The 20491-nt window shown below is 42.2% G+C and overlaps 1 protein-coding gene across 11 annotated transcripts in view; it reads left to right on the top strand.

Moving 5' to 3' along the window:
- Positions 1-16159, top strand: part of elavl2 (ELAV like neuron-specific RNA binding protein 2) — a 34034-nt gene extending 17875 nt beyond the window's left edge. For 2 of the 11 annotated variants that reach the window (XM_076289654.1, XM_076289651.1), the window contains exons 3-7: positions 431-534; positions 8743-8896; positions 11921-12146; positions 13525-13563; positions 15829-16159. In XM_076289654.1, the coding sequence (XP_076145769.1) occupies positions 431-534; positions 8743-8896; positions 11921-12146; positions 13525-13563; positions 15829-16159 (854 nt within the window). Of the gene's footprint in view, positions 1-430; positions 535-8742; positions 8906-9403; positions 9407-11906; positions 12147-13524; positions 13564-15695; positions 15714-15828 lie in introns of all 11 variants that reach the window. The other 9 variants (XM_076289655.1, XM_076289648.1, XM_076289658.1 and 6 more) reach the window with 7 other exon arrangements.
- Positions 16160-20491: the final 4332 nt, after the last annotated feature.

A 20491-nucleotide genomic window follows, 5' to 3' on the forward strand; every position in this document is an offset into this window, starting at 1 on the left:
AAGATTAGATGAATGTGATCATTTATGTTTGGGCATTTTTTGGGCCTGCAATTGCTGATAAAACCTTTAACCTCACCTTGTAGATAACATGAAAGCTGCACTGTTGCACTATAGGGTGCTGCACAGTATTACGACCTAATGAAATTAGGAAGGGTGGGTGGATACGTGTTCAGAGAATGCTGTCTGCAGTCCAGAACAGTGTGTGTTTGCATGTATTAACGCAAGGGTTAATAAATAACAGTGTGATGGGAATGTTGGAAAATAAACATTCTAAAGAATATCTGGGTTCATTGAATTCAACATAGAATTTTAGAACCTTGAATTGTTGCAGAACGGAATCTTATGTTAGATTGTTCCAAAACCCACACCTTTAAAGGTTAATGTATGATATTCATGACATTCCTCTTTTGTTTTGTGTTTATTGTTTTAGGACAGAGTCTGGGTTACGGATTTGTGAACTACGCCGAGCCAAAGGACGCAGAGAAAGCCATCAACACTTTAAATGGACTCAGACTCCAGACCAAGACCATAAAGGTGAGCAGCAGCAGGGACGCGATCCCTAAAACAGAATCCCTTCCATCGTTGTGACCATGGGATGGGGTCAAAGAGAACAGCATGCACATGCACACGCACACGCACGCACGCACGCATGCACGCACACACACAGACATACACTCGCTTACACACACAGACATACAAACACACACACACACAGACATACACACACACACACACACAGACATACACACACACACAGACATACACACACACACACAGACACACACACAGACACACACAGACATACACACACACACACACACAGACATACACACACACACACACAGAGATACACACACACACACACACAGAGATACACACACACACACACACAGAGATACACACACATACACACACACACACACACAGACATACACACACACACACACACAGACATACACACACACACACACACACAGACATACACACACACACACACACAGACATACACACACATACACAGACATACACACAACCTCTAGCTTACACACACGCAGACATATACAGACACACACACACACACACACGACCTCTAGCTCAAGTAGGTTTGGCTAGTGAGGGGGAGATGTAGAACAGATTAATGGTTGGTTGAGGTGTCATTTTCCACACACTGCTCTTTCCTCTGCTTACACATTTCTGGGAATGGCAGATGCATGTAAATCCTGTCCATGGTATCCCATGTCTTTCAAACATAACAGCCGCACAGCAACCCACTAGTCAAATCCCTGTGTGGTATGTGTGTACTTGTGTTTGCTACTGAAGGAAATTATATCTATGAATGGCGATTAAGGGGTATGTTTGTGTATGCATGTATACGTGCCTGTATCCACATATTTTTTGTATTTTTGCTTGATTTGACTGGCATCTCTGATGGAATGGAATTTAACAGGAGGGAACCGAGGCATAAAGGAGAACTAAAGCATGAGGTCTTACAACACCACCACTACCATCAGTACACACACACACACACACACACACACACACACACACACACACACACAAAAGCCCCCAAAATACTCCAGCAGTTCTTTCAGAAGTGCAAATAACCCTTTTCCATGAGCTGATGGAATATACTTTGCAAGCATTACTGTGAAAATGAAGCCTGATGGTGTGGAGAAAGAGAAGAGATGGATGGATGGATGGAGGGATGAGTGATGAGATGAAGGTTTCTCCTTGATGGTCTGCCCTTCAGGCTGCTTGAGCGAGGTGGGGTAAGTAAAGGGGGGGGGGGGTGTCTGCGAGAGGAGATGGGGGCGTCCATCGATCGCAGCGCTGCGCCGAGAAAGGATCCCATTTGGAGGTTTAATTAGCGTGGGGGCGTTTATTGATGGGGATCCGCCGGGCCGAGCAAGAGAGTCTGGAGTGGGGAGAGGGAGAGAGACGTCTTAAAGGAGGCATGTTGCAGCCCGCTAGACTGTGATTATACAGACAGAAGATCTGCAGAGTCCAGATAACACACACACACACACACACACACACACACACACAAATATGGGACCAGCCTGAATTCTAAATGTGTGTATGCATGACCACACTGATGCATAACATATTTACGTTCCAAATATACACTGTTACAAATTGACAATCAAAATGTGAAGGTGACCGGGACCATTTCTCTAAAAGGCGAAGGGAAACTGGTCGGGAGAGGGAAAACTGTGCCCAGAGATCGTGTGACGCAGGAGAAAAAGGAGATCTTCAGTCTCAGTTTTCAGATGGTTGCAAATTTGATTAGGTTAATTAGGATCCAACATGGAAGATCTGAAATCAACTATTCTTATGGTCAGTCTGTCACCTGCATAGTGACACCATCAGGACTCCTCAAGCCAGTGTCATGTGTGGGAATTGACCAGACATTATATCCAAAGCAATATTTTGTGATATGTCTGCTTTTATTTGGATCAGTTAGAAATGTCGGGATCTGAAATCAACTAATTCTTATGGTCAGTCTGTCACCTGCATAGTGACACCATCAGGACTCCTCAAGCCAGTGTCATGTGTGGGAATTGACCAGACATTATATCCAAAGCAATATTTTGTGATATGTCTGCTTTTATTTGGATCAGTTAGAAATGTCGTTACTAATAGTATAGTGTCATCAGTTCAATTGAATTGTGCAATCATAATTTACAGCTATGTTTATTCAACTCAGTACAAAATGTCTCTTTAGCTAGGTAAAAAAAACACCATTTGGCCACAACTTGAACATTTTAAACTCTATTTCACCTCTTCATATAAGCAGGAGATGAAACAGCTGGAGTAAATCTGGTCATTGGCTATTGTGTTCTAAGTGAGCGAGCGGCTAGTGGAGGAGGGGGGTAGGATGGGTGGGTGGGGAAGAGGAGGAAACCCTGTAAAGCCAACTGAGCCAGCATGGCCATTGAAGAGAGAGGATTAATGTACACTAGAGCTTCCGCAGGGGTTGCTTGCTCGTTCGCCCGCTCGTTCGTCCGTTTCCTCGCCTGCTCCAGTGAGGACCTACTGAAGGCAGCTGCCAGATGTCGAACCGCAGAAACATCCACTACTGGTTCTGATCTGATCTGTGTGTGTGTGTGTGTTTGTTTGTGTGTGTGTTTGTTTGTGTGTGTGTGTGTGTGTTGTCACTCATAGGATTATAGTTACTCAAATCACACGCGTACGTCTTCCATTGCTAGTTTTCAAAGTACATTCATTCAGATGATTTATCACACTGCTTACCTCCATTCGGAGGGGGAAAAGAGGATTTTGTTGCCGTCCTGAAAGCCTTTTACAGGCTTGTTTTGACAATTCATGCGGTGTGCTGTGCACACTGTTTGAGTTGAGTAGGCCTATATGTTGAGGTCGCTGCTGATTGTTGATAAGATAACCACTCCATGGAGAATTTGGCAGCACAAGCCTTGATTATATGAATAGTATTTATAGAACAAGTGCTTCCATGTTCCCAGTTATTTTTTTATTTTATTTATTTTTATTTTTTTAAGGGATGCTTGCTGCTTGCTAACTCCTTTCCACGGTTGAAAAAAAGCTTTTCTTGCTTTTTTAGTAAAACTATCCAAAGTACCCCCATTGAATGTCGAGCAGGTAGACTTGGCAGTAGGATTTGAGAATCACAGTTGCAGATCATGTGACTTTGAGATGATTGATTGCATGTATGAGCCAAGCTTCTATTCTATTCTCCACTGGTGCTGTTGGTACGCTTGACTCTGAAGACCTTGTCAGCGGGCTTAATAATGCCCTGCGCTGACTCAATAACGAGCCAAGGTAATGCGCTTGGGCTTCTGTTTGTTTCCTTGATATTTACTATGCATTTGACGGTATGATGACTGTTTTGCCCGTTTTTTTTTTTTTGTTGTTTGATGCATCGCGATGCTTCAGTGACATTTCAGGTGCATGCAAATACCCAGTCATTTACTCCAGAGTTGAGTAGCAGGTTCCCATTAAGACAGACAGACCTACCTACCTCTAACCCCCACCTACACGCACACACCTCCAACCCCCACCAACACACACACACGCCTCCATACACCTCCACCCACAACATCGACACACACACACACACACACACGCCTCCATACACCTCCACCCACAACATCGACACACACACTTTCAGTATATATATATATATACCAGACATGGGGGACTTGAGTCACATGACTTGACTCGAGTCAGACTCGAGTCACATTTTTTAAGACTTGAGACTTGCTTGATCAACATGTATAAAAGACTCGACTTGACTGACTTGCTTTTAGTATTTTAGAAAATCTGTATCTGTATTTTAGAAAATCTGCTTAGGTGCTGTTGCATGCGTCACGCGAGTGAACCTGTCATTGTACCAAGTGACGCGACGTGACAGACCAACAGCAAGTGCCAGGTCAAATGAGAGACTGAGGTAGGCTAACTTGCAAATATAGAAGGCTCTACGTTTATACCAAAACATAATAATGTTTGGCTTCACAGATGATGTATCTGACAAGTGAAAGTAGAAATGAACAGCAGTCTGCAAGTGTGTAAAATTGCGACATAACCACCACCACGTTGATTTTCATCCGAAGTTAGTCGTGTTAGAAACCTAACGTCAAATTTGAGGCATGTTAAGAGTTGGCTTTGAATCTATTATGCTTTTTAGTTAACGCCATATTAGGTTAAAATGTGTGAAATGGCAAAGTGAAACATTTTCTTGTCTAAGTTTAATCTTGATATATAAATGTTGCCAATGTAACCTAAAGTAAGCGCCTCTCTTTCTCCCTCCCTCTTAAACAAGTCCCTGTTCCATACTTTACAGTCTAGTAGTAGGCTAACAACAGTAAGTAGGCCTAGCTAACTGCCAACAATCAGCATAGAAAAGTAGCGTATTTCACATGTTAGGCTTATGTAGGCTATACTATGATATAGCATTGACGGTCCTAAACCCTCCTAAAACCCATAGCGCTGTCGCGTTTGTCAAAGTTTGGCAGTGACGTCGGCGGCAGCGTTTGATTGATTGATTAGTTCACTTTTTCAACATTATTGGTTCCCTGGAGATGTGACGGGTCAGGACAGGTGTAACTTGAACTGTTTGAATATATTTTCATGATTTGATGTAGTTAGGCTACCTAATATTTGAGGCATATTGAAACAATAATAGGCTATTTTATAATAGGTCTAGGCCTACTTGAAATACATTTATTTTTATTCATATACATTTCATCTTATTCTATAAACCGTTCAGATGTAGGCTATGTGGCTTGAATGAATGCAATGTCTATTTGTTTGTTACAAATAAAACTCCAGCAGTTCATAACTAGCCAATTGTAGCTTATTTTAAAATGAAAACATGGGTAAATCATCATGAATTTCAATGATTTGGCTATGACTTGACTTGCTTGACCCAAGCTATGACTTGACTTGCTTGACTGTCACAAAAAATGACTTGGACTTGCTTGAGACTTGAAGGTTAAGACTTGAGACTTGCTTGTGGCTTGCACATGTGTGACTTACACCCACCTCTGATATATATATATACACACACACACACACACACACACACACACACACACACTTCCAACCCCCACCTACACACAGACACACACACACCTACACCTATCTCCCACCTACCCATAATTCTCTTCACCTTGGCCGCTCCAGCTTGTCAGGCCTTTCCAGCTGAAAGCAATATGGCCGCCCTCTTCTCTTGTTCAACACTTGGCGTTGATAATGTGATAAATGAATCTCTTCCAGCCCTTGCTGTGATGCTTTTAAAAGCAACCATCCTCTCTTCCAGCTCTTCCTCAATCTCTCTCTCCTCCCCTCCCCCGCTCCAAACACACGTACACACACACACACACACACACACACACACACACACACACACACGCGCACACTTATTCACACACCCTTGGCATTGGCGGGCATGTTTTTTGTGCGAGGCATGTGAAAGTCAACAGGGAGATGCAAGCTGCTCATGAATATTTCCATTTACATAATTGTGGCAGAAGTGTTTCATTGTAAGCGTTAACGCGGCACTCGCCAAATTAGCAGTCCCTTTCTTCGCGGAGGGCAGACGAGCACAAGATGATCGCCCAATTCGCAGATTTTAATTGGTCCGGTTTCATTAACCGTGATGAGACGACGGGGCTTGTGCTATGTTTATGTTTGTGTTGTCTTTGTGTGCACGTGCTGCCATTATTTTGTGTGTGTGTGTGTGTGTGTACAATAACGGCACAAGGGATGAGTGCTGAAATTCCTAAATGCAAAACTACCGTTTTGGTATGCATGTCTTGTATGCCTTTCCAACGATGCTTTTCATGTCTATCTACATATGATCCCTGTTATGCTCGCGTCTCTTCATGTCTGAACAGGCTGTGTGACTGCTTGTGCGTTTTGATATCACCCCCTATGTCCTTTGTGTGTGTGTGTGTGGCCCGATTTTAACCATTCTTTTGTTATTGTGGTCTTGACAGACGTGTTGCTCTAAGGGTTTATGTGTGTACATCTTGATCACTAATTTTGTATGTAATAGGGGTGTGTGATGTATATCGTCTACTTAGTGTTAACAATGTAAGAACTGACATTGTCGAGTAGCAGTAGTTTTTTAAACTACGGCCAGTCTGCGAGTCAGAGGAAATTGCAGGCTCTGTACGCAGGGCATGCCACTAAAAGGGAATGAAATGTTTAGCGATCAGGAAATGTCAAGCACTTAGCCAACAAATAAGCATTACATAGCAAGGGTATAGTGGAACATGGATGCTTCCTCTTCTTGTGACTGCTGTTGTAATCGGTTGCAGATTAAGTATAAGTATAAGTATATATACTTTTTTGATCCCGTGAGGGAAATTTGGTCTCTGCATTTATCCCAATCCGTGAATTAGTGAAACACACACAGCACACAGTGAGGTGAAGCACACACTAATCCCGGCGCAGTGAGCTGCCTGCATCAACAGCGGCGCTCGGGGAGCAGTGAGGGGTTAGGTGCCTTGCTCAAGGGCACTTCAGCCGTGCCTACTGGTCGGGGTTCGAACCGGCAACCCTCCGGTTACAGGTCCGAAGTGCTAACCAGTAGGCCACGTCTGCCCCAATATTCCTAACATTCAATGATGACTATATCTTATTAATATATAATGTTATTGATATGATATCTTAATATGTCTTGATACATTTTCAAAAAGATTTACTCCTGTTAGAAAATCAAAACTGAAATCCTATAAGTATGGACAATATGTGAAGCATTCTCTCATTGACGCCTGCGATAATGATAAGGTCTTTATAACTTGCGCACAGACATGTGTGCACCCTCTGAAATTCAGAAGGAATTTACTTCACTCTGACCCTTGATTTAATACTTGATTCCTCACTGACTTGTAATACATAAAAGATGTCCCTGACATTGCTACTGTGCACCTCTCTCTCTATAATGCTTGTGCACTATAGAACATTGATACTCTTGAACGCTTGTGCACTATAGAACATTGTTGATCATGGGAGTTGGTGCATACAAGGAGTTTGTAGAACCTTGATAGTTGTGATTTGTTTTGGGCAAAAGCATCAGCTAAAGGACTGCATTTAAATGGGTAGGATCATGTAATGTAATGTAAATGGGTAGGATCATGTAATGTAATGTAAATGGGTAGGATCTTGTAATGTAAATATGTAGGATCTTGTAATGTAAATATGTAGGATCTTGTAATGTAATGTAAATGGGTAGGATCTTGTAATGTAAATGGGTAGGATCTTGTAATGTAAATGAGTAGGATCTTGTAATGTAAATATGTAAGATCTTGTAATGTAATGTAATACAAATGGGTAGGATCATGTAATGTAAATGGGTAGGATCATGTAATGTAAATATGTAGGATCTTGTAATGTAATGTAAATGGGTAGGATCTTGTAATGTAAATGAGTAGGATCGTATGCAATGTAAATGGGTAGGATCTTGTGATGTAAATGGGTAGGATCATGAAATGTAATGTAAATGGATAGGATCTTGTAATGTAAATGAGTAGGATCATGAAATGTAATGTAAATGGGTAGCATCATGAAATGTAATGTAAATGGGTAGGATAATGAAATGTAATGTAAATGGGTAGGATCTTGTAATGTAAATGAGTAGGATCATGAAATGTAATGTAAATGGGTAGGATCATGAAATGTAATGTAAATGGGTAGGATCTTGTAATGTAATGTAAATGGGTAGGATCATGTAATGTAATGTAATGTAAATGGGTAGGATCTTGTAATGTAAATGGGTAGGATCTTGTAATGTAAATGGGTAGGATCTTGTAATGAAAATGGATAGGATCTTGTAATGTAATTGGGTAGGGTCTTGTAATGTAAGGTAATTCGGTAGGATCATGTAATATAATGTAAATGGATATGGCCATGGCCCTTTTTAGATTTTCTTTTGACTGACCTGGTACTGTTTTAGCGGTAAATGCTTAGGCTTTGAATATTGACATTAAGGGGCATAGATATCAGAGAGAGAGAGAGTATTGATGTTTCTGCACATCTTGACATCAAACCTTCTGCCCCCCCCCCCCCCCCATCATAAGAATGCAGTCTGTGCTGCAGCAATATAGAGATGTGTTGTGTATTTCAATCCACACACTGCTCTGTGGGTGTGTTTTTAATCATATGTAATATTTATCCAATCTTGTATGTGCCCTACTTATGTATCCATATGTAATATGTATCCAATCTTGTTGCGCCCCCCCCCCCCCCCCCCCCCCAACCCAGGTGTCGTACGCACGCCCCAGCTCGGCCTCCATTCGTGATGCCAACCTGTACGTGAGCGGCCTGCCCAAGACCATGACCCAGAAGGAGCTAGAGCAACTCTTCTCTCAGTACGGACGTATCATCACCTCACGCATCCTCGTCGACCAGGTCACAGGTGAGCCAAACCTCTCTCTCTATCTCTCTATCTCTCTATCTCTCTCTCTCTCTATCTCTCTATCTCTCTATCTCTCTATCTCTCTATCTCTCTACCTCTCTACCTCTCTACCTCTCTACCTCTCTACCTCTCTATCTCTCTACCTCTCCCTCTCTCTACTGACACTGTGGTCATTCGTTGCGCAGTACTCCGCTGAGATCGTCAGAATCGGGTTTATTTGGCCAAGTGAGTTGCAGTCTGGACAGAGGTGTCACTACCTATAATACTATACAGACATAGCCTGGAAAATCCGGACCCTGGTAATCTAGAAAGATTAAGGGTCTGGCCACGAACAATGTAATGGCCCAACTCGAGGGGCGGCAACAAGCATGCATTTAAAAATCACACTGCACGCAATTGGATACCACTAGACCATGTTTACTCTGAATGATTTCGGACTTCGACGCAATCGGATAACACTACAACCAATGTGTACTGTACGTTGCAGCGCTGTCTTCATCAGTTTAGCTGGTTCCCCAGAATGTTAGGGTAGAAGTAACGTCATCATCATTGCTCATTGCCAGAGTGTCTCGCAGAGACAATTCCATTGTGCTCTTGCGAGAACTCTGGATTTCCAGGGTAATACAGACAGGCAGTCAAGTCAAACTAAACATTCACTCTTTCACTCACTCTGTCTCACTGAGCACTTTCAGGAAATGGACCACTGGCCCTTTTCTTAGTTACTTGGTTGCTTTGGATAAGTGTCAGCCTCACATTTTCTGGCTACTGCTGGCTAGCCCAGCTCCTTAGTCACTATGCCACCATTGTGCCAGTAGCATAGCATTTCTGAGTTAGTCCAGCCTGCAACATACCTTTTTTACACTGCAAATTAAGCTGCTGTATTAACTTGTCAAACAAGTCTCACATTTGCTTGCATTGGGCATCAAGATTATATCAAATGAAATGGGATTCGTTTATGTTTAAATGTCCATTTCTCTGGAGAATTTGCTCTCAGTGTGTTCTTAGACAGGGATTACATTAGCCAGCGGCAAGCGGCAGGTTTCCTATTGTTTTCTATGGTTCGGCAGCGGAACGGTGGCAACGATGTCGTAACGCTAGCGTTGAACAAGCTGAGCGTTGAACTTGGTTCAACTCTCAAAGCGCAATGTGTTCAATTGACAAACCGTTTGTGTTGCTTAGGAAAGAGATACAACTTATTATGGTCTGAGCGTTGTGTTATGTTTGCCGCTGCCGCTTGCTGCTGGCTGATGTGATCCTCGCCTTACTGTTTGTATTTCCCCTTGCTGCTAACACTTCATACCACGTCACATTACCTACCCATTTGTCCTTAACATGCATGCATGGGCTCGCAAACGCGTACACGTTTTAAATCACACCCTGATCCTCATCCTCGACACTGAACACTGAAATGCCCTCTCTGACCTACACACACACACCACCGACACCACCGACAGCCAGCCCAACCTGTGCCCTTCCCTACCACCTCTCTGTCAGCAGGAGCATCAATTTACCACTAAGCACGTTTCGTCACCCCCCCCCCCCCACCCCACTATACCATCCTCTGTCTCTTCCCCTGCCTTCCCTCAACATGCTGCTTGCCATTTTACACACACACACACACACACACACACACACACACACACACACACACGTATACACCCCCCCCCATTCCCCCAAAACCTCTACCCTGAGGTGCCCTAATGTGTTTTTCACGGCGAGGAATAAAATAAATGTACAGCTGTTATAATCTCTGTTCCCCCGACTGCCAACTGGAGAGGAGGGACGTGTGTGTGTGTGTGTGTGTGTGTGTGTGTGTGTGTTAGCGTGTTAGCCATGAAGCGCTAATAAACTGCAGCTTGCTCTACTAGCCCTTCCCCCAACCCCTCAGTGCACACAATCACTCGTACACACATGCTCTCGGACACACACATACACATACGCACACACACGCGTATATATATACACACACACACACATAACACACACACACACACACGTTCTCCCTGTTCCCCGAGAGACGCACAGTGTTTTTTTGCCAACACGGATTAGGGACACGCTCGCTTCTTGTTTTATATTTTGTTGCCAAGGTTCCCTCCCCTCTCCCTTCTCCTCCTCTCTCCTCCTCTCTCCTCCCCATCCTCGTCCACTCAGTGCAGCCGATGGGGCTCCAAAAAGGGTGCTGACAGGCTCTAATATGAGAAGGGAAGTGGTTTCTGGTTGCAGCCAGAAAATTAAATCTCACAATTTCTATCCAAACCGTCCTTGGGCAGGTTAGACTCCTCACCACAGAGACTACATTCAACTTCCAGTCTCTACCTCTACTATAAAGCCATGTACACACACACACACACACACACACACAGCTGCAGACTCTGTGCTCATCACTCATCGCTTGTCATCTCAATAGTTGAGATTCTGATAGCTTTGATGGCGTAACTTTGTGGCAGTGTTTTTTGATTGGCAGTGGTTGTTTCGCCTGTAATCGCTAATCAGTTATTGAATTATTTAATTGACATTCTCTAATCGATGCATCACTGCACGTCTTTAATATTCTCCTAGAATACGGCTGAAGGACCTGTCTAAAGCACATAAGGAAATTGCACCCTCCTCTGCCAGTTAGGTTATAGGAATCCGTGTTTATATATCAAGTATGTGTTCATGTGACTGGAACCAGTAAGAGTGTGTGTGTGTGTTTTATTTGGGTCTTCCTGTGCAGATGGGTTTTGCCAATATGTGGGTGCTCATGTTAACGACCTGGAATGTGCAGAATTTGCAACATATGTGCAATTTGTATACAGTATATGTATGTAACCAGTAAATCTCCATCTTTGCTAGTGCATGCATGCATACTCCCACTCTCACCCCCACCCCAACAACCTCAGCCTGTTAGCTGAGTTATGGTATGCAGATGCATCAGAGGTTAATTAGGAATACTTCCTCTGTCTGTCTCTTTCTCTGACATGACTGTGTGTGTGTGTGTGTGTGCGCGCGCTGTCTCCCTCTCTTCTCTCTCCTCCGATTCAGGGGTGTCCAGGGGGGTTGGCTTCATCCGTTTTGACCGTCGAGTGGAGGCGGAGGAGGCCATCAAGGGCCTGAACGGGCAGAAGCCACCCGGAGCCTCGGAGCCGATTACGGTGAAGTTTGCCAACAACCCCAGCCAGAAGACCAGTCAGGCGTTGCTTTCGCAGCTCTACCAGTCGCCCAATCGAAGGTACCCTGGACCCCTCGCACAGCAAGCGCAGCGCTTCAGGTAAACGAACACGCCGCACAACGTTAACCACAAAAGGGTGGGGTCTTGAGCCAGTTCCGTTCAAGAGTTCTTTAAACATTGGTGTTATGTAGTGAAGCAGTCTTGTCCACCAGTCTTGAATGGAAAGAAGGGTACATCATCAACAGTGTGTGTTGCATGCGTAACTTAATCGTAGAATTACACACCCACTTCACAGGGAAAACAACTATTTTCTTGGTGCCAGATTTAGATCTATGTTTTAGTTGAAATTCTCTGAACGGTTCAACATCAGGAGTGTGAACCAGAATGTAGTTGGTTCTGTTTACGAGACTTGTTTAGCACCTTACAATTAATGTTGTTGTTGTTGTTGTTATTGTTATTATTATTATTATTAATATCATCAAATAATGTGCAGTATTACAACAAAACCAAATCATTCAAGTATTATCCATTATCCAACTGCAATAATGTTATTAATGGTGATTTTAATTAAATTAAACTAGTTGTCCTATTCAACAAGTGTGGAACAAATGCATTGGAGTCTTGTTATTTCAACTACAGCTAGTTCAGGACTTTATTATATGAAGACATTGCCCCCATCGTTCTTGGTATAGAAAAGGGATAAGTAGGGCGGAGGCAGTCTGGAAGTGGCAGATGAAGACATGGGGAGGTCCAGTTGACCTCAAAAAAGCCATCAAATAAAATGGAGTCTATTGATCAGTGTGTTTTCAGAGAGCAGGATGCAAGAGCGTATGCTAACGGTAAAGGAGGATCAGAGACCATTTAGTCACATTAAATAGCCATTCTCAAATGGGCTATTATGAGTCTAGCTTTGTGAAGAGTTAAGAGTAGGAGGATGTGAAGAGTGCCTGTTTTAAGAATGAAAAGAAGTCAGTGATGTGTCTGGAACTGTGATTTTTGTCTCGGGGACAGTAGAGAATGAACTCAGAAAGAATTAGCAACATGGGGCACTGCGGCTTAGGTGGAGCATGGTTCTAAAATGGTGCCAAAGATGACTCGCCTGCTTTCACATTTCACCATCATCCTTGCTTGCGCGCTGCTGTTGTCTGTTGTCTCGTCGCATTTTACTCTACCTGTAAATTAAGCATAAAAAAAACAAAAACATTTTTGCTACCTAGTGGTGGTAGCCTTGGACGTGACGGGCCATGATTTAAAATATGACTCAGTTGACTCATCCTCCTCCTTTGCCTTGTTTAACCTAAGTGATGCTTTTTGACAACAAGACAAAGAGATTAGGAACTGTACTGAAATGGCCCACATGGCTAGACTTTTTAGACATTCTTGTAATTTTTTTTAAAAAAATATTTATTTTATATTATTTTAGCCGTTTAAATCATTTCAATAAGTCCATCGGCTAATGCATTGAATTTCATTTTAGGTTGGACAATCTGCTAAACATGGCCTATGGAGTAAAAAGGTAACTTTTTTTTTTTTTCTGTGATTGTTGTGTGTGCTCAAGCTTGCCCTATGAAATGTGAGTTTTCTTTTATTATTATTATTATTATTATTATTATTATTATTATTATTTTGTTTTGGTTTTTGTTTTATGGGTTTGTTTTCCTTTTGTCTGTTACCTCAGTCATTCCACCTCATTCAGCTTGAGTCAGAACTCAGTGGAATGGAATCAGAGCGTTGCTGAGAATTCTGCTTCTAGAACAGATGTGTAGTCACTGCCCAGCTTCTCCCCCCAGACCTTACAGCTACATGGATGCAGAGAAATAGTTTTTGATTTCTCTCTTGCATTCTCTTGCCCTTCTCCCCTCCCCCTCAATTGTCTTCCAAGCTTGTGTTCAGGTGTAGCTAGATATAGGTGGGTGTAAGGCTTGTGACATGTTCCTTTGCGATTTCTGTGTGGGTTTGTTTGGGTGGATGTGTGTTTGTGTGATGGTCTGTAAGCCTGTGCTCGAGCGGGCAGTGAGTGTGATTCAGTCTGGCAGGGCAAAGGCTAGTGACGGGTCACATGGTTTGCTGCTTGCTGCCTACCTGCTCCCTGGGCACATTAGACCCTCTGGCACATCCCCCTCACCCCCTCAAGCGTGTGCACGCACGCACACACACACTCGCTCTCTCGCTCTCTCTCTCTCTCACACACACACACACTGCTCGCTCGCTCGCTCGCTCTTTCTCGCTCTCTCTCACTCACTCACACACACACATACACACACACACTGCACAAACCGCTTATACAGCTCAAACAACCCCCTACCCCCAAACAAGTCTAGCGCACACATTCAAATACCCTACACACTGCTTATACAATTAAACACAACCCCCTTCCCTCCCTTAAGCATGGCACACATCACATGCACACAACTGATACACAGCACTTGCCCAGCTCATACAGACAACTCTCATACAACCCCCAATGCCTCCTCTCTTTCTTAGTCACACACACACTGTCAACTCAGACTCGCGTCTAAAATGCACCGCCATCCCCTTGGTTCAAGTATAAGTACAGTCTTTTGATCCCATGAGGGAATATACCATATACCAAGCATATACCAATACATCCCTCTTCAGCTGCTACTGACATGGCATGGCTGTGTAGACTGTTGATTGTACATCTGAAAGTAGGCTTATATTATGAGAATCTAATGTTCGTACAGGCTGGATTTGTAGACCCTGGTTAACAAAACACTCATATGAGACACACACACACACACAAACCCACACTCCCTCCTACCCTTGCATGTGCACATTTTGTCCCAACGTGCGTACTCTCGCATGCTAATTCCCTTACACTTACACTCAGACATGCACACAGGCGCTGTCTAGGCTCTTGGCCTGCTGAAGTCTTCTCACACACACACACACACACACACACACACACACACCTGTCAGGTCGTGTGTGCTCAGAGATGGCAACTAGGGCATCTAATCTCACGTGAAACAGTTGCAATAATTCATGCGCTCCTGGATAATGCACCGCTCCACCTCTGTCCATTCGTTTTCCTTTTTGTCGTTTAAACCCCCCCCCCCCCCCCCCCGTCACATTTTGCTTGCGTTGCCACAGCTGTCAGTTCACCTTTTTTTTTTTTTTTTACCTTTTTGTATTCTGGCTTTGCTGTACAGTGTTCACTCTGAAATGAGCTGCTCCCACATTATTCTTTTTCTTTTTTTTCCCAATGAAAAAGGTTGAGAGTAGAGAAAGTCGCTTTCTAGTCATTTCTTTTCTTCAGAGGGCTGTTCATTCTATCTCATGAAAAGGGGCTTTATTATTTTACTGCGACTAAGGTTTAATAGAAAGCATTTAGTGCCTTTAAAGGCATGCTTTTGATAACTGAATCGGTCATTTTGACCTTTGTGTTGTAAGGTTAAAATTGTACTCTACCTGCAAATTAAGCACTTTAAAAATAGTTTGTGAGTATTTTGTGCTACTTATGTCTTTAGCTGTTTAAAAGATGGACATGATTGAAATATAGCTTAGTGACTCACCCTCCTTTTCTCTCGACCTAAGTGACCGTGGTTGTCAAATGTAGTACTGTTATTGGTGCTTCATGGACCCCAGCATGCCAGTCGAAAATGACAAAAGCAAATATAGCTTTTGAGTTCACTGGGAACGATTGTGTGATGCACAATAACCATTTCTCATCACTTCACCATTTCCTGGTCTGTTAATTGGTTGGTGGTTTTTATGTGATTCCTCGGTTTTCACCACCACCTTGTCCGCTCTGTCTTACAGTAGATTCTCCCCCATGGCTATCGAAGGCGTGTCTAGCCTAGCGGGCATCAACCTCCCGGGGCACGCGGGCACGGGCTGGTGCATCTTCGTGTACAACCTGGCGCCGGACGCGGACGAGAGTATCCTGTGGCAGATGTTTGGGCCGTTTGGCGCAGTGACCAACGTCAAGGTGATACGCGACTTCAGCACCAACAAGTGCAAAGGCTTTGGCTTCGTCACCATGACCAACTACGATGAGGCCGCCATGGCTATCGCCAGTCTGAATGGGTACCGCCTTGGCGACAGAGTCTTGCAGGTCTCCTTCAAGACCAACAAAACGCACAAGGCTTAAACGTTCTCGTCTCGTGATCATTTCTTAAGAAAAAAAACTTCCCAAGCCCTCCCATCCCTGTGGCATGGGTGTGGGTATGGGAAGGGGAATGGGGGAGTGTTGCGGTATCCTTTCTACATTAGTATATAAAAGAAAATATAAAAAAGAAACAAAATTACATTTCTAAATCAGTGTTACAAAAAACGATCCAGTATTCAGCGTCCAGCAATGTGGTCTTTTTTTGTTTGTTTGTTTTTTTCAGTTGGTTTGGTTTTTAGTGTTCTTTTTGTTTTCCCCCTTCATTGCTTAATCTTCAAAACGTCAAAAAGAAACCTGTATGGAGAACTTGTGCTTTTTTTGTTAAGTAGACGTGCAAATTTTGAGTTATGTTGAATAAAGAAGCATTGTCTAAAAAAGTAACAATGAGGTGTTTTTGCATCTTGTGTTTTTGTTGCACATCAGCTTATGGTTCTGTGTAGATTTTTGCCTTTTTTATGTTCTGCGTTGCCTTAGGTGTGTTTACAGTTAAAGTGCTAAAAGTATTTATTTTAGTTGCATTGTTTTATTTTGTTCATTTTGTATTATTGATTGGCTGCGTAATGTTGCTTAATGTAAAATGAATGGAAAGAAAAAGACAAAAAAAAAAACTCTTAAAGCAGTACCTTGCCAAAGAGCTAAGAACCTCTTTGATGTGGGTTTAAGAGCATCTATTTTTATAAACAGAAACATTTGGAAAAACTTTTTACAGGACCTGGAACAAATATTTTGACTTGGATACTTTGAGAAATATCTTCATATGACACCTTGTGAGCTTTTGATCTTTACCAGAGAGTTTGCAGAGGTTCAAATTTCTGGGAAGATTTATGATGTAAAAGATACCTTTTGAGATCTTTGTATTAATATCTTTAGATTCTAGAATCAATGGCAGTGTTTCATTTATTTAAAAAAAAATCGTCTGTGGGTTGCCCAATCATCCTGATTGTTGTGACTAGCAACCCGTGTTCAGATTAGATTTTTTTTTTTTCCCTCTGAAACACAAGGTAAAATACAAAGGTTTATTCCACTTTAGAAAAAAAAAAAAACTTGCATGCAAAATTCTGTCCTTAGATATCATTCAAAAGGTTTGAGGTTTGGTGGGGTTTAACAAATCAGATCTTCCCTCAGCACTCCCTTCAGGCAAAAGCTCATGGTGTTTTTGTTGGTGTACTTATTGTCAAAGACGCTTTGTCTTTAAAAAAATAAAAAGCGAGAGAGAGGATACATTTAAAATTAAGGGATTGACATGCTTTGTGTGAAGGCTGAAATTAAACTTAGCCAACAAAAACAGCAGCTTCAAGAATAGGTAAAAAAACAAACAAAAATTTAGTTTGAATGAGACTCTGTATGAGGGGTATCTGCTCCTTCCTGCAGAGTTATATGTATATAAGTACTTTTTCATGTTGAGTGAGTTTATTTGGTTCTTTTTTTTTTTTCTTTGGACTTGCGAAGTGCTTTTTATTTCCTTTTTATAAGAATAAGTATGGTATACTTTAAAAAAAGAAATACTTGATTTATTTTGTTTTCATATGGACTAGCATTAAGTGTATCAGATTTGTTGGTTGTTTGGTCTGTAGATAGTCTTGCTTATGCTACTAAAAAAAAATTCTAGGCATTTAAGTTGGTCTGAGTTGACTTGATATTTTTTTTTTATATCTATATAAATATACATCATAAATATATATTTATGTGGTAAAGATTGAATATAAGCCACAGTTTTGAAACTACTTGATTACTTTTTTTGTTTCCATATTCATGTATACATAATGCATATAACCTGTTTTAAAAAAAGAAAAATCGTAAAAAAGGTGTATATTGCTTAATTTATGACAAGGGAGAGTTTTGACGAGGCAGTTCTGCGGCCATAGTGACTATAAAAAAGGATTCCGATTTTTAAAGAGGGGGAAAAATAAATAATCCTGAACGTCTTGCCTCTCTTTCACTCTCATGCAAAGGAAGGCATGTCGAGCCTTAGATGCACTGATGACTGTATTGCATCCAGCTTTGTATTTATAACTGATTAATATTCATGCTTCCTTCCCCTTATTACAAGCAGTGTGCTATGCATTATATATTTATCTTTGCGACTGCAACTTTTTTGTTTACTTGTTTTTTTTTATTATTGTTGTTTGTTTTGTTTTCCCAAGTTGGTTTATTCTTGGTTGATTGTTGGAAGTGTAGAGGTCTAACATGAGTCTAAATGAGCTGTGAGATACTTGCTGCTGTGGGATTTGGGAACCTCTGTTTTCATGCCTGTCCCCTCCACACACACTTTTGTTTTTTCCCCTTTCATCTTCCTCTCTTGCTCCTCTGCTGAAGGTATTGACATTGGGGGAGGGGGGGGTCGAAAAAAGATACTGGGGGTGGGGGGGAGTTGTTGGTCGGAGGATGGGGCGTTGGTAGTGGTGTGGTGTGGTGGAGCAGGTAGGACTTGGGCCAGAGGTTCACCATCCCACCTAGTCTCAATTCTATTGTTTTTGTGGGGATGATTTATTTATTTGAAGTTGTACAGTATGACTTGATTTCACAGCTGTTTTCTTTCTTTTTTTTCTTTTTTTGGGATATAGAGTATATCTTTTGAGTATTTAAAAAAAAGATTTAAAACAGATGTACATGTTCTTTTCTTTGTGTTTGGAATACTTTGTATTTTTTCATGTTCAGTACATCAATAAATAAGTTGAAGGCAAATTATGCCAATTGTGCTTGGTCTTTGCCTGTTTTTGAAGCTTATCCATAAAGTTAAAGACTACCTTTGCCAGTATTATCCAAGTTGTAGTAGTTAAATCAGCGTGGCACTATGGTAACTGTTGGCAATTATGAATGAATAGCCTGAGAGAACCCAGACAAACCTTTTGAATTTACTGGTCCTGCAGAGCAAATTCAAATTTGCCAACAGGTTCATCTGTGTTCATCCAGGCTAGCGTATGAAGAGCAGTTTATTATGAAATGTCAAATTAATTACACTAGTTGGATTTCACAAAGGTTATTGTCAAAAAGGCACTTCTTTGAGGACCAGATCCCACATGGTGAGACCGTGGCAAAAGATCTACAGTTTACAGACCAGACCTCTGTTCAGACGGGGAGCCCCTCTGCCACCGGCCTGTCCTTGCTATAACAGGTACCGTGCGCCTCACTTTCTCTCCACGGCACCTTTTACATTGCATTTAAGTAAATGGAGAGATCATTGTGCTGTGTGTGTGTGTGTGTGTGTGTGTGTGTGTGTATCTATCCAACAGCTGTTTATTATTTGATTCACACAATCTGGTCTGGAGAGGTGAAATGCAACGTTCCTGCAATTTCAACCTTCAGCAGCAGTTCTGGAGCAGTTGGCAAAAGACAATCACAATGAGTAGTATTTAAGCATTAGCACCAGTGAAAATCATTTAACAGGTAGCTTTTAGCTCTGAACTGAAGGTTTACTTTTGGCCAAAGAAGAGAAAGCCTTTTTAAAAGTTAGTTGAGTGTTTTTACTTTGTGCCTTGCCACTTGTGTTACTTACTTGTACAAGCAGGATTACAACAGTCGAATCCTCTGATGTACTTCTGTGACGAGACAGAAAAACAACTTCAGCGGCAGACTGTTCCTCCTCAATCGATTCATCGCTGTGCTATCCTGAAAGCCTTGTGGTTTCAGGGCCTGGGTAACATTAATGGACTAGGCCTCAGCTTGCCGCTTTGTAGCTCTTCTCCCCTGCCGACATCTGTAATTGCCGCAGATTTTAGGCACCAGCTCAGCCGTGTGTGGGTTGAACACAAAGACTAGGGGGAGGAAACATCTCGTGGAAGTACCCAATCGAGAGTATTGATTCCCAGGGCCGGGCGTAGCTCCACTTAAAGCTGGCTGCTTCGCTAAGATGAAACACTTCAAAGCCCTAAGTAGCTCAGAGGCGCCCAGCACTCTGTTAGCATTAGCGCTATGACCTTTGGTTGACTTTGCACAGTGCTGTTAGCACACCAACAGATGCCTCTGTGATCCGTTTTGGTTTGTTTTGGGTTTATTTTTCTCTTGGACCAACACTTTTTAGTTGTTTCTTTTTCATCCCTACAAACAGGCATTTAAAATCTTCGGAAGAATGGAAACTGGGCTGGGTAATGAAGCCCGTACACAGACCTTTGCAAATTGCAAAAAAAAAAAATGCTTAGGCTTCAAGACAGTAAGACCTTCAGGGCCTTAATTCCATCTGTTCTGATGTAATTTAAGTAAAGAGTTAATTTGGAAGAACCTGTTTCATTAATAGAATCATGTCCATAACCTTATCAGCATAAAATAAAGCTCTACTCCTTGATGCTTTTTCAGAACCTGTGTTTCTGGGCAACA

The sequence above is a fragment of the Alosa pseudoharengus genome, unplaced genomic scaffold (genome assembly GCF_046254945.1).
Source record: "Alosa pseudoharengus isolate Yale_2024_CS ecotype anadromous, Long Island Sound unplaced genomic scaffold, YU_APseudo_1.1 YU_APseudo_1.1_scf_17, whole genome shotgun sequence".
Classification (NCBI taxonomy): Eukaryota; Metazoa; Chordata; class Actinopteri; order Clupeiformes; family Clupeidae; genus Alosa; species Alosa pseudoharengus.